This window comes from Thermobia domestica, chromosome 1, assembly GCF_964235325.1.
Source record: "Thermobia domestica chromosome 1, izTheDome1.hap1.1, whole genome shotgun sequence".
Classification (NCBI taxonomy): Eukaryota; Metazoa; Arthropoda; class Insecta; order Zygentoma; family Lepismatidae; genus Thermobia; species Thermobia domestica.
In genome coordinates, this window is record NC_137454.1 from 145,752,427 (window position 1) to 145,766,457 (window position 14,031).

Here is a 14,031-nt window from a genome sequence, read left to right on the forward strand (position 1 = left end):
TTAAGGCTCTTAATTAAATCCAAGTTGATAGTTGATTTTGAGTTTAACGTTCCGTCTAGGAGCGAAGCTATATGAGACGTGGAGCTACTAATCAACGTGGAATCCGAACCATATGAGCTCCCGCCGGGTATCGAACCCGGGTCTCCCACGCCAAGGGCGTGTACGCTAACCGCTCAGCTACGAAGGAGCTCTAATTAAATCCAAGTTTTGAAGTATACTTTTGGAGGTTGTTTTTTTTTTTTTTTTTTTGGGGGGGGGGGTTATTGTGGGTTTTACTCGAAAAAGAAAGCAATGTCGATTTTTGTGTTGGGGAAAATCTCAACAACCCTGGCAGAAACAGAATGAAAGCATACTTGATTCTCCATGAAATGCATCTTCAAGAATACACTTTAATAGTTCTTATATGCAAAGTAATTTATTTCTAGACAAAATAGTCATTGCATCCTGTAGTGTGTGAAACTCACTTTATGTTGTCCTTTAAATCTTTTAGAATCTATCACCTGCCCGCATGGTGACGATACTTGAATATAACAAATACTATTATTTTGTAAAAGTTTATGAACCTTAAAAAAAATAGATTCGAGCTAAAAGAGGAGTGCCTATGAGCCACTTCGACAGTCCTTGCCGACAACGTGTAAAGAAAAAATATACATTCTCTTTATAGTTTCACAATATCTTTGGAAACTGCTTAACTGCACACGTGCATTTCGCGAATATCCCAGGCTATTCTAATATGTCTACAAATACAATGTTTCTCAAAATACTGTCCCCTATGACTTCTCACTCATACCCTTTTGCCAGGTTTGCTGCACACATTATTACTACATCAGTATACTATGGCTACAAATATAATGTTTTCTTCCACATACTCGAATTGCGATGCCTTCAAAACTGCTCGCCAATGGTACATTTCCCCAAAAGGAGTGTAGGCTCATTTTAAAGGTATTACTAAGTACCATTAAAATCTAAAATTAAAACACTTGAGTATGTTTGTAACTTCATAACTCTTGAACCATGCAACCGATCTTGATCAAAATTTCAACATAAATTAGGTTCGGGTCTGGGATGGTTATCATCACTTCACTTTGATGGTGCAACTTAGGGGAGGGGAGAAATATTTTAAAATGTTCGAAAAAGACTGATAGTAGCGTCGAATTCATAGTTTTCGGTGTCGCTGAGACGAACAGTGACATTTCCGATGCCGTTCAAATCCAATTTCAGCCCTTTATGTCCAAAATGAAACGTATCCTTCTGGTAGAATATATATATATATATATATATATATATAAAAACTCAAAAATTGTTTTTATTATTTTGTCCTTTCTTTCTTTCGTAAGTTATGACTTTTGTACTTTTCCCACAGACGATAATGTCAACTCCAAATTCAATTTTTGCGCTCCTGACCTTTGCCCAAGTGTTTTTGCATTAACTCACGATCATTTTACCATACATAAGATTCACCGGACCTTCTGGTGGGGACATGGCGTATGAGAAATGAGCCTCATCCTTAGCAAGTATTTATTAACATCGTCTGGAAAATAATGTGAACAACTTTCCAAAGAACTGGTCGAAAATTTTGTTCATCTTTTGGAATTAATTGGATAAATTATGTACTTCGACCCCCAAATTCTTCACTATTTGCAAGCTGATCATATTTTCAACGAAATATATTTTTATACCTATATATAACCTTCCGTATTCTATTAGCCCAAGAAATTGTACCTGCTGTCTACAGTGTGGTCTCCTGGTTGAGAAAGGTTCCTGCTATGGAAACGGAACGTTTGAAAACTAACTTTTTATTTCAATTTTCGGGTTAACTGCCGCAGATGGTGCCCACAAGGGGGGGCTATGACGCAAACTGCGTCATTGAAATATTTGGGGGGGAAATCTATATAAATATGTTTGATGAGGGGGGTAAAATTAATCGAAAAGAAGATTTTTTACATGGAAGAACACCTAAGGATAGACAATTGGGGGGGTCATAGACATAAGGGGGGGCACCACTGAGATGGTGGGCCCACAACACAAAATTTGGGGAGAAATGAACAAAATTAGACCATATTTCAGCATAAGTTAAAAAAGAAAGCCACATCTTGGACTAAATAAGTTCGCGTATTGGTGTGATAATAGGTAAATAGATAATAAGCATAATATGGCAGCATTTCAAACCTACTGTCTTATTAACCTAGGACATGTATGCTCCAGTAATGGAGGAAAATACAGAAATGTAGACTGGAAACTAATAAGAAGGCAATTGCATCTGAAACAGATGTAGTAAAATGGAGCAACATTTTGGGCAGCGTTTCCCAACCGGTGTACCGCGAGGAAATTGAAACAAAATTATTAATTCTATATCAATCAAATTGCAAGACATAGGGAAAAATGTATATTTGTATTTCACATTACTATGAATCTACAATTTTAAGCTTCATACTGACTTACTTTTCTGTACATTTTTAATGTTCAAAAAAGTATTTATTATCATTGTTATGACCATTATTGCTTCTTTATTGTTGCAGACAATTTCGTAACTTGAAATTTTAAAATATCATTAAATCCTTTTGACAAAGCAAACGTGCATACAAATTACCTACATTTGTGTTTTAAAAGTAAAAGAGATTTATTTGTTCGTTCATTATTTACTGATATTTCTTCTTCGTGAAAGGTTGGATACAGTTTTCGGAAAAGGAATTGTATTTTTAGAAACCTGAGTCCTATATTTCATTCCAAATGTTGTCAAGTTTTAAATTAGAATGGAAAATATGCATAATGATTTATCACGGGGGGAAACCAGTGATCGAGCTTTCTTCTCTGTGAGGAGATTAGTAATCACAGAGAAAAAATACCACTGTATTTTATATTTACAAATAATAATAATAATAATAATAATAATAATAATAATAATAATAATAATAATAATAATATATATGAGTGTGCCACAAGAATTCAAGTTACACCTGTAGTGTGCCGCAAGTTGAAAAAGGTCGGGAAACGCTGATTTTGGGTGCTATCCCACCTTACGGGGGCATAAATTTGTAAAGTACATGGAAGAAATATGTTACTTGATTTTACAATCGAACTGTACAAGTAATGAAAATATATCGGAATCTTACCTTCTATATGTTTAATAAGTTAATTTCGAGTTTAACGCCCCGTTTAGGAGCGAAGCTATATGAGACGTGAACCTACTGATTAACGTGCAATCAGAACCACATGAGCTCCTGCCCGGAATCGAACCCGGGTCTCCCACGCCAGACGTATATACGCTAACCGCTTAGCCACGAATGAGCTCTGCATGTTTAATAAGGTAGAAATATAAAACGGTAAGTATGCTCTTTACCATAAGAAAAATATGATGAACTACAGTGCAATTGGAATGCAGTATATAAAGTGATCATACACTATCGCAAAGCTGTGACACAAACAAAGCATTTGTTTTATGCCACACAAAGTTTATTCCCCACTGTCTTCGTTTAAGCGTATACCCACCGTCACTGACGTGCCTGCTCCCTACCGACGCACCCCCTCGCTGCTCTCTTGCCCTGATTCGGTTAGATAGTATGCAAGGTTTTTAGTGGCCACCTTTCACCAGTTGGTTTGTGTTTTAATGTTAATTCGTAATTTATGCACTGTAGTTATTTTTATGTCATATATGCACATATTATAGTTATACTCGGTCTTCCTAAAGTCAATCTGCACCAATTAATGCAATTTCTTTCTCAAGAAACACTTTCTAAGAGTGCATTTTTGCTAAGAGAAATTCATATTTCATAAATAAAAGTGTCCCCCTATGTGGCAACCTAGTACAGGAAAAAAGTACTTTTGTACGTGATTTATAATTTTTGATGTCCCAGGAACATGTATTTGATATGGGCTCCGCCCCCAAGCACCAAATAAAAGATTATTTACATAGTACTGTAATAGGGTGTTGTTTATAGTGCTACTTGGAAACATGTGAACGTAAGAACTCATTGTTTTCGTTATTTCTGAATAGTGTGCAGTTTGCAACACTTAACACTTGGTACTAATTTTGCGCAATAAGACAATACAGATGAATATGTCTAGGGGAACGCAATTAATAAAATAATATTTGCGGTTAACAGTGAAGAGCGAACGACAGAAAAGAACGAGGAGTAATTCTAGGTAATACATTTCTTTATTAAAGGTATAGTTTTGGATTTGGGGGTCTAGTAGTAAGTTAACCTACCCCGAAGCAACAGAAAATATACCAAGTAAGGAATTTTAAGCAAAAAAATTTTGTCTCCCCAAATCCAAAATTATGCCTAAAATATCAACAAATAAATAGTAATACAAAGTTGAAAACAGGTTCATCTGGGTCTCATCCGAGGCTGCCATCTGCGGAAGATTAGCCCGAATTTCTTTCTTTGCCAAAATTAAAAAAAAAAAAAAAATGAACGGTACTCATTGAATATAAATTAACGGGATAAGAATGAGTCCACAAAGAACGTATCCAAGCTCAACATAACCTAACCAAGTTGACATTTTATGCAATCAGAGATCATTGCAATCTCATGTAATTACCAATGCTAAACTTGTTTGGCTCAATGATTAAATTCCGGCGTTAGTGTGAAAGAAGACAGTTCGATTCTCGGACGAATTACGTGTATCCGCGTCTCATATTAATATCAACGCTGAAAAGGAACGTAAGACTAAAAATAATATACTCTCACAAATTTAAAGAATTAACAAAATAAAACTTACTTTCTTATTTTCGTGCTTGTTCTTTGGATATCCATTCTTGGATTTTCGTTTTAAATCCATTGTGAACGATTCAACCAAATAATCAGTTATATTTATAATCAAGAAAAGATCACACTTCTGTTTACAAATACTAGTTTGTTTACATACAACGTTGTCACTTGACAATTGGATCTAATAAATAATTTGCACTTTTGAGCTGAAACTTGAAAAGGATCGATATGATTGTATCACGGAAGTGTCGAAAATATTCTTTTCACATTATTCAGCTCTCTTGTTAACACTTTATCAGCAATATACCAAAACCGTCAACGAAGTTGCTTCCTTTGGCGAATCACATACTCAGTAGTAAATACTCTCTCAGCCAGGTGTGAGTATCGTTTTGGAACTGCCTTGAAAGTAAACCATCATTCTTGAAAATATTCCAAGTTTAAGTGCCAAAATGTTACATTCATTACTACAACACTGAACAGTTTACCGCGTCCTCCTGTTCTGTTGTCACTTTTACAGGAGGATCCACGGAGGGGGAGGAAACGGGAAGCGTTATCTAATCTTGTACTCAACACCTAGCAACAACAGAGTTTTTAGCTTGCACCGAACACTCAATACTTTCATCATACATAGCACCACTATTTCGCAACGATTAAAAACAAGTATCAAATTAACTATGTAATTCATAGCAAGTCTTACCTTAGTTGAATTACTCCCACCGTTGTATGAGCATTTCAGCACCTTTCGCCATCTTGCGTCAAGCCATAACAAAAATAATCAGCTGGAGTGGAGCTCACTGGCCAGCTCCTGATGAGCGGAAATGTAATTTTGTTGTGTTTTTTAAGACACAATTAGATGCAAAAAGAACATGTTTGTTGATTTATTCATACTTACTACCTACATTACTCTTATAATTTCGGACTAAAGTATTGTAATACAGTGCTTAAAATCCCTTTAAAAAAGAAAACACGGATGCGAGTTTAGAACTTTTTCTGTTTGTAAACAGTACTTGCACTTACAATTCATTGCGGGGTGCGCAAATGCAAAGCAACTCACTGATAGCCGCTGGGTGGACGACCAATTGGATGATAGACGACCAAGCAGATGAGAAGGAAGGCCTAATAATTTCTTTGCTACTGAATGAGTAATAATAATAACCAGCCAGTTCTTTCTAGAGCTAAACATCTGTCAAGAAGTAGATTTTACAAATATATATATTTGTAAATTATATTTGTAAGTTAATTTTACAAATACGGCCGCGGTGGCTCAGTGGTAGAGAGCGTTCACCTCTGATGCTTGGGGTCCCGGATTCGATTCCAGCCCCCGCCAAATGAACTTTGTGGTGGACAAACACCGTGTGTGTGGGTTTTCTCGGGGTTCCTCCCACTTTCTTCATTCCACCATTTCATCATTGCTTATCATCACCGTCTACTTTAGTCTAACCAGCATAACCGTGGGACGTAAAGTCAAAAGATTTCATTTATTTTCAGTATAGCCTATGTATAATTTTTAATAATCTCGTTATGTAAAATGAATGCTATTAGACTGTGTAGATTCAAAGCGCATAACGTGTTCGGCTTCTGTAAACTCGCATGCTCTTCCCAATCGGGACTCAACACGGTCTGCATTGACTTTTATCTATCGCAAGAACAGAAATCTAAAAAAAAAATGTAGGTCCACGTTCCATATAGCCTCGGCGCTGAAAGGGACGCTAAACTTCAAAATTTACCAATTAAAATTTAAAATTACTTAGGTGGTTTTTGACTCTGCTATGGAATGAGAACTGTCTAAATTGTGAAGATTAGTGTAAAATTTAATGGATAAAATTAAGGCTCTGAAAAAGTAATTGACTGTTACTAAAAGCTACGATTTTCAACAGAAAAAGGAGATTTATAACTTTCGGTTGTAATAGAGATGCACGGATAAGGTCAGAGATTGAATCTGTTCTTTGGATTTTTTTTATTTGATTTGATTTTAACGTCCCTTTCAGAAGCAAGGCTATTTGAGACGTGTGATTCGAACCACATGATCTCCCACTGGGAATCGAACCCGGGTGTATCACTCCAAAAGCTTCATACACTAATTGCTTAGCTCCAGATCTGTTCTTTGGACTGTGAATGCATACCAAAAACAGTCTCTCGTTATCTCTTACAATTAAGAAATCAATATTGAAACCAGAAGTTGTTAGTTTTTACTACTTTCAGCTTCAGTAGGAGAATAAACACTGAGATGAAAATTATTTCTGCATCGACGAATCCATACAATAAATTTTGTTTTAAAAAATCGCTATCTCTCTATTCAAACTAGATGTAGAATTTAATGAGAACACATACGGTTATAGATAGCAAGAAGCATTTTTTAAATTGATTATGCATCTGAAGAAAATATACTGTCTTCTCCCACAACTAACAATATAACTATAAACTACATGAACTCAACTCATTGACAAAACGAATTGGTTTATGTATACTTCTGGTTGACTTGGAAAGTTCAAATTTGGCATGAGTGTAGCTTTCCGGTACTAACCCACAGGAAAATTGACAAAAGTAAATATTTCTAATTTTTAGGGGGTCTAAAGGGGGAATGAAGAAATTCTCCATGTTATTTAAAAGGGTCTTTTTTGGAGCTATAATCTCATGTTTTAGGTCTTAGAATTGGAATAAAATTTTGAAATTCGGTATTCTTGTACGTTTTCCTTATCCTTACTTAAATAAATCATCAAAAATACAAATTTCCAACTTTAGAGTGGTTTTATAGGGAACTGAAAAATCTTTCCCATGTTATTTAGGAGGGCATCTTTTATCCCCAAAATGTTTAGGCGCTTCCGGCAGGAATAGAAGAATCAAATTTTGCATAGTTGTAGTCTTTCGGGATTAACACACAGGAAAATAGATATGAGCAAGTGGTGACCGAGAAGACTTCTTTCGGAGAAAGAAACTTAAGTTTCCACAACTTTTGTTTGGTAGGAAGACTCAAGAAAGTATTTGCGATTGTGAAAATTCGACGTCCAAGGCCTACAGGTCCTAAGCCTCGTGATCCCTGCGGCCCCCCTTGGGCCTCGGCAGGCCCGTATCCACGGGGGGGCAAGGGAGGCCCCCTTAAAATTTCACGGTAGGCTTGCAAATGAACTATAATATGGTGATGAAGTATAATATGATTGGGTCGGGTCCCCCTAACTTCTACCGCCCCCCGTAAATTTTTGGGCTGGCTACGGGCCTTGGCGATCGCCAAGTAGCCAACGTGGCCAGTCCGGCACTGCTTGTTATCCATCGGGGATTGCAAATACAACTGGCATTGCATGATCTAGGGCTTCCATGTCTAGATTATACTCCTTATTTCCCAGATCGAGCTTCGTTAAACGGTTATTTATTCCCCAAACTCAGACAACACTTAAAAGGACGACATTTTGTACCTGATAAGGAGTAGATTAGTACCACGGAACAGTGGTACGAGGAACAGTCTTTAGATTTTTTAAACTAGTCTGCAAAAATTGGAATATTTTGCGAGAAAATGTATTGAACTTCGGTGGGAATATATAGAATAACTAAAATTTCATCATTCCATGTGCAGTCCTTCCAGGGGCGGATCCAGGACCGACTTCTGGGGGGGGTTGTCATACTGCAACTTTTAAGGGCTCCAAACTCTTGGATGGATTTTATTTATATATATGAAGTTTCCTCTTCTGGGAGGGGCAATCGCCCCGATCTCCCCCCTGGATCCGCCCCTGACTCCTTCTAGGTTGGGTTACGAACTTTTCAGCAGCTTCTCGTAAATGTATATCGTACTTTTCTCTTCAGAAATCGTCAATTTACGAATACAACGCGAAATGAAACCTGAAATGCATATAATTTGTAGTTTTATGTCTCATAGTTTTGTCCCCTTTAGGTTAAAGAAGCCAAATGAATAGTGAAAGTAAATGATAATGAAATAATTGGTGGAATTAGAATGTAGAAGAGAATGTGAGAACTCTGAGAAAACTCAAAGATACGACGTTGTACACCACATACTCCCATCAACTGAATTTGAACCATAGACATCTCACACCAAGAGTAAGAGCTATATCACTGAGCCACCGTGTCTCCGAGAGTAGCTACGAGGGTCGGCCCGACCCCCTTCCAAATGTACTACCCTGATGTAATTGATGTCATGTGAAATGTTAATCTTTTATATGTTTAAGTACCAAATTTCACGATTTTACCATGAACGGTTTTTATTTTACAGGTAATTGAATGAACCATGGCGGAGCCAGATGTCAAATTCACCAAAGAGGAGTTGTGAGGTGTAATGAAGTTCTCCTTCCTGCAACAGAAGTCGCCCAAGGAAATCCATGGTTGTATGCTAGACACATTGGGTGGACAGTGCCCTTCATACTCCACTGTGAAGAAATGGTACAGCGAACTTCAAACGTGGTGAATTTTCAACAGGAGATGGTGACAGATGTGGCAGGCCAGTGTCAGTGTCAACTCCGGAAAAAGTGGACCAGATTCATGACCTGATTTTGAGCAACAGACGGATTTCGCTTCAGGAGATAGCTGACAAAGTGCACATATTCAAAAAACGTGTTGGGTCAATAATCCATGATCAGTTGGACATGCGCAAGCTTTCTGCAAAATGGATTCCGAAATGTTTGAACGCGGATCAGAAACGCGAACGTGTGAGATCATCGCAGGTGATTTTACGGCATTTTGCGAACTCCAAGGACGATTTTTTGAATCGGTTTGTTACCCAGGATGAAACGTGGTTGCATTACTTTGATCCGGAAACCAAACAGCAGTCATGGAAGGTGCTTGTCTCAATATTCTGGGATAAGGATGGTGTTTTGCTTTCAGAGTACCTTCCAAAGGTCCAAACCATAACTGCAGAGTATTACTGCAGTCTGCTGGCTAAGGTAAAGGACACTATTAAAGAAAAGCGCCGGGGAAAGTTGACACGAGGTGTCTTGATCTTGCAGGACAATGCTCCCGTCCACAAGGCTGGCAGAACAATGGATTTTCTAAGGGACCTAGGGTTTCAGTGCATTGACCACCCACCTTACTCGCCAGATCTTGCCCCTTCTGATTATTATCTGTTTCCAAAATTCAAAACAGCACTGAAAGAACAGAAATTTCACAGTAATGAAGAGGTGATAACAGCTGCCGAACAGTTTTTTGCAGACCTTGAGAATTTTTTTTGGGGGGGGGAGGAGTTGTTGAAGTTGCAGCATCGAAGTGCCAAGTGTGTTGACCTTCGAGGGGACTATGTTGAATAGCCTCACACTTTCATGCTTGCAGCTCAAGCCCTTCTGGGTAGGGCCAAGAACTTATCAGCCCACCCTCGTATAACGCAATAACACTATTCTAATGCAATATCTTTCATTCTTTCTAAGTTTGAAATTGGTTTTCTTTGAATGCATAATAATTTAATGATATGAGAGTATGAGCATTTTTAAAATTCGTGTGCTATTAAAATTGGCGTGATACGAGATACTATTTTTGTTATGTAATGCTCTCCGATATATTTCTGTGTTCCTAGACATTGTCTAACGAATGCTTATCACTTTAAGAGCTCTATAAAAGAAAGTAAACAAGGAACATTTTTTCTTTATCATTCAATCATTTCGTGCACCAGAAACGTATCTGTGAATCGGAGTTCATCCAAGGAATCCTGGGAGCAACTATTTACAGCCTGTCGAGGCACGGATACAAAAAGTTACTGACATGCTGGGCAGGAAGGTTTAGCGAGTATCTAACAGAAGCTGAACACATTTCTTTAACAAAATAAGAAATTTAACTTGAAACCTAAGGAATATTTAAGTAATCAATAAAGTAATGCTCACAAAATTACAAAGAAAACACCGTTTCTACTGCTTCCATGAAGATGAGTCAATGTTCGTTCCATATTCTAAGAAAATAATAAAACTAATAAGGTAGCTAATGGAAATACGCTAAATGCTAATCTCGAAATAAATACAAAAAGCTTAAGAATGTAGAGGAAAAATAGGTTTCTTATGTAATCATGACTCTCGTATTCTTTACAGATTGGACTTTACTAATTTAATACGATGCTGGAATTTCCAATATCAATTATGACAGAAATCTGTGACTTCTTCCTGCTTTTGCTATCAAATAGAATAGATACTATGACGAACTAAGAATAGATGAAATTTCTTATACGGGATTTCCTGTACTTCAATTATTATTATTCTCCTCGTGGTGAATAAACCTCTTCAATGTTGAAAACATTCACAGATCGCAGTTAAGGAAATTAGGTAACACGTCACCTACAAAAGTCCTGTAAATTGAGTCCGAAAAGTTAAATGATCCAAACCAATGTTTATAATTCTGATTTTACTTAACGAATAGCCTAAACAGTGGAAATGAAATGAAATGAAATCTTTAAGTTTTACGTCCCACGCTTATGCCGGTTAGGCTAAAGGAGACGGTGATGATGAGAGATGAGTGAAATGGTGGAATGAAGAAAGTGGGAGGAAACGGGAGAACCCCGAGAAAACCCACGAGCACGGTGTTTGTCCACCACAAAGTTCACTTGGCGGGGGTGGGATCGAACCTGGGACCCCAAGCACCAGAGGTGAACGCTCTACCACTGAGCCACCGCGCCCCCCCTAAACAGTGGTGTGCAGTACTTCTAAAAACTACTGAACCAGTTGAATTTTCAGTATAAACACAAAATCGTCCACACTGCTTTACAAACACAAATGCAAAGAAAATATAGGCTATATAACATATCTCTATATACAGAGTGGCCCAAAAGTAGGTATACAGTACCGTACTGATCATCTCATTGCATTTTATATCATTTTTGGATCAAAAGATCCAATATATTTCAAGCAAAAATTTTCTTGTAGGCCTTAGGGATTTAGGAGTTAGATTTTTGGGCTTTCGGCATCTAAGGCCATTTAGCCCGTCATGTTTTGAGGGATGACGTCCCTCGGCGAGCACACTATCCGGGGAAAGAGAAGGAATTAAGCGGCCTGGGACCTATAAGTTAGGTACACCCAGGAAAACCCAGGAAAACCTCAATTCAGGGTGGCTGGCCTGAAAAAGCGTTTTACACTTTTTCGAACGGGTGCCCCCACCGGGAATCGAACCCGGGACCGCTCGCACCGAAGGTGAGAGCGTTAGCAAATACGCTACGCGGGGCCACTCTTGTGGGCCTTATATCTCGAGAATTACATATAGTGTAGTCAAACCAAAACTAACAATTTACTCAGTATGATGTGCTTATTCCGTAAAAAATATGAAACTCGACTTAAGAACCGTTCAAAAATTTTGTGGCCCGGCATCCACAAAATTCAATATATTTCATACGATCAAACATTTTCTTGTACGCCTTATATCTGGAGAACTACATACAGTGTAGCCAAATCAAAACTAACAATTTATTCAATATGATGTACTTATTCCGTAAAAAATACGAAATCTCGATTTAAGGGCCTTTCAAAAATTTTATAGCCCCTGATCCACAAAATTCCATGTATTTCATTCAATCAAATATTTTCTTGTACGCCCCATATTTTGAGAACTACATAAAGTGAGGCCAAACCGAGACTAACAATTTCCTCAGTATGGTGTGCTTATTCCGTAAAATAATAATAATAATAATAATAATAATAATAATAATAATAATAATAATAATAATAATAATAATAATAATAATAATAATAATAATATGAAAATTGGATTTATGGGCCGTTTAAAAATTGTGTGGCCCCTGATCCAAAAATTCATATATTTTATACAATCACACATTTTCTTGTACGCCTTATATCTGGAGAATTACGTATAGTGTAGCCAAACACAAACTATCACTTAACTTAGTATGATGTGCTTATTCCGTAAAAAATACTAAAACCCGATTAGGAGCCGTTCCAAACTTTCGTGGGCCCTGATCCAAAAACTAATTATTGGCCAAGATTGGATTCTTTTGATCCATTTTTTGGATCATTTCTAAAATGGTTATCATTTCTTATTGTTATCCATCAGGTAGACTTAGTTTCTTTATTATTTGTTCTTAATGTGTTTTTACTTGTACTGTATCTTAAGCTCGGAACAGCCGAAGCAAAAAAAAAAAAAAAAAAAAAAAAAAAAAAACCATAAACTAGAATGTTATACTTGATCAATGCAAGGGTGGATACCTACTTTTGGGTTACCCTATATATATGCATGTGTAGGTGTGCTCTACCATTATCCTCATAAATGCAATAAATGTGTGAAAATTTGATAGAACCGTCTGCTCGAGTAATGCCGTAGTTACTTACATTCACATTCTTCTTTTATGAAAAGTGTTTTACATCGTATTTTACCTGTAAATTTTGTTTTCGGTAGAACCGTCTGCTCGAGTGAACCCATTTTTTTTCATCATAAGTTAAATATGATATAATTCAATATGGCTCTTTATTTATCTCACATGATGCATCAGTAAAAGGTTTCCGAGTAGCCAGATAACTTAGTTGGTGTCTTCCCACTTGCGACAGTCCTATTACCGACAGGAACTGTTAACTGTCCTATGAGCGACCGATTCGATCTATTAACTGCCCTATGAGTCACCGATTCGTTCATACTAAGATAATGGAAGAAGATAAGGTTCTCTCTTCTTTAATTTGTTTTATGCTAATGTGATTTAGAATCTAACAAAATGTACTATGAAAAATTTCGCTCTACCTGAATTTAATACGTGAGAATGCTCTCATTACATTAACAATCTTTTATACGTTTTTCCTAATATATTTTTGAATTAATCTCTATGAATACATTGACTCTATCAAGGGGAAAACTGACTAAATACATTTAGAGTAGCTCCACCTTTGTCTATGATTTTAATATAATTAAAAATTTCATGTTAAAATGATACGGAGCATAAGTTTAGGTTGAATATGTTTATGCATAAGAAAGAAATCAGACAGAGGTATGGGCGCCCGAAGAAAATTTTCTAGGGGGGGGGGGGGCATTCCATGGTTGCTGTATCACGTCTGGTATATCTGGTATTTAACATACGTTGTTTGCTATATTACGTATACATTTTTGTGAGCCAGGGGGGCCACCCCTGCCTTCCCATCGGGTGCCCATGGAAAAAAAGGTGATCACCATTTGAGGATATCAAAGAAATCTAAACACGCTGTATTTGAAAAAATTATTACACAAGTTAAAAATCTCTCGCAGGCACTGGCGCAAATCCCAGGGGGGACGAGGGGGACATGTCCCCCCAATGTTGGACCTGGGGGGACAGTCCCCCCAATAATCTGACTTAAAAAGTGCTTTTTGGGATAAGCTTGATGATTTGTGTCCGACTGCCACAAAGGAATGTAAGATGAAATTGATTTCT

General features: G+C 37.2%; 1 protein-coding gene across 3 annotated transcripts in view; it reads right to left on the minus strand.

The window, feature by feature from the left end:
- LOC145689780 (GTP-binding protein 2) overlaps nt 1-5,640 on the minus strand; it is a 111,980-nt gene extending 106,340 nt beyond the window's left edge. Inside the window, exon 1 of one of the 3 annotated variants that reach the window (XM_081763993.1) lies at nt 5,410-5,640. Coding sequence is in view for 2 of the 3 variants with exons in the window: in XM_081763988.1 (XP_081620114.1) it covers nt 4,723-4,782 (60 nt within the window). In the remaining variant the exon portion in view is untranslated. Of the gene's footprint in view, nt 1-4,722; nt 5,223-5,409 lie in introns of those variants that run through there. The other 2 variants (XM_081763985.1, XM_081763988.1) reach the window with 2 other exon arrangements.
- Between the last annotated feature and the right edge of the window lie 8,391 nt (nt 5,641-14,031).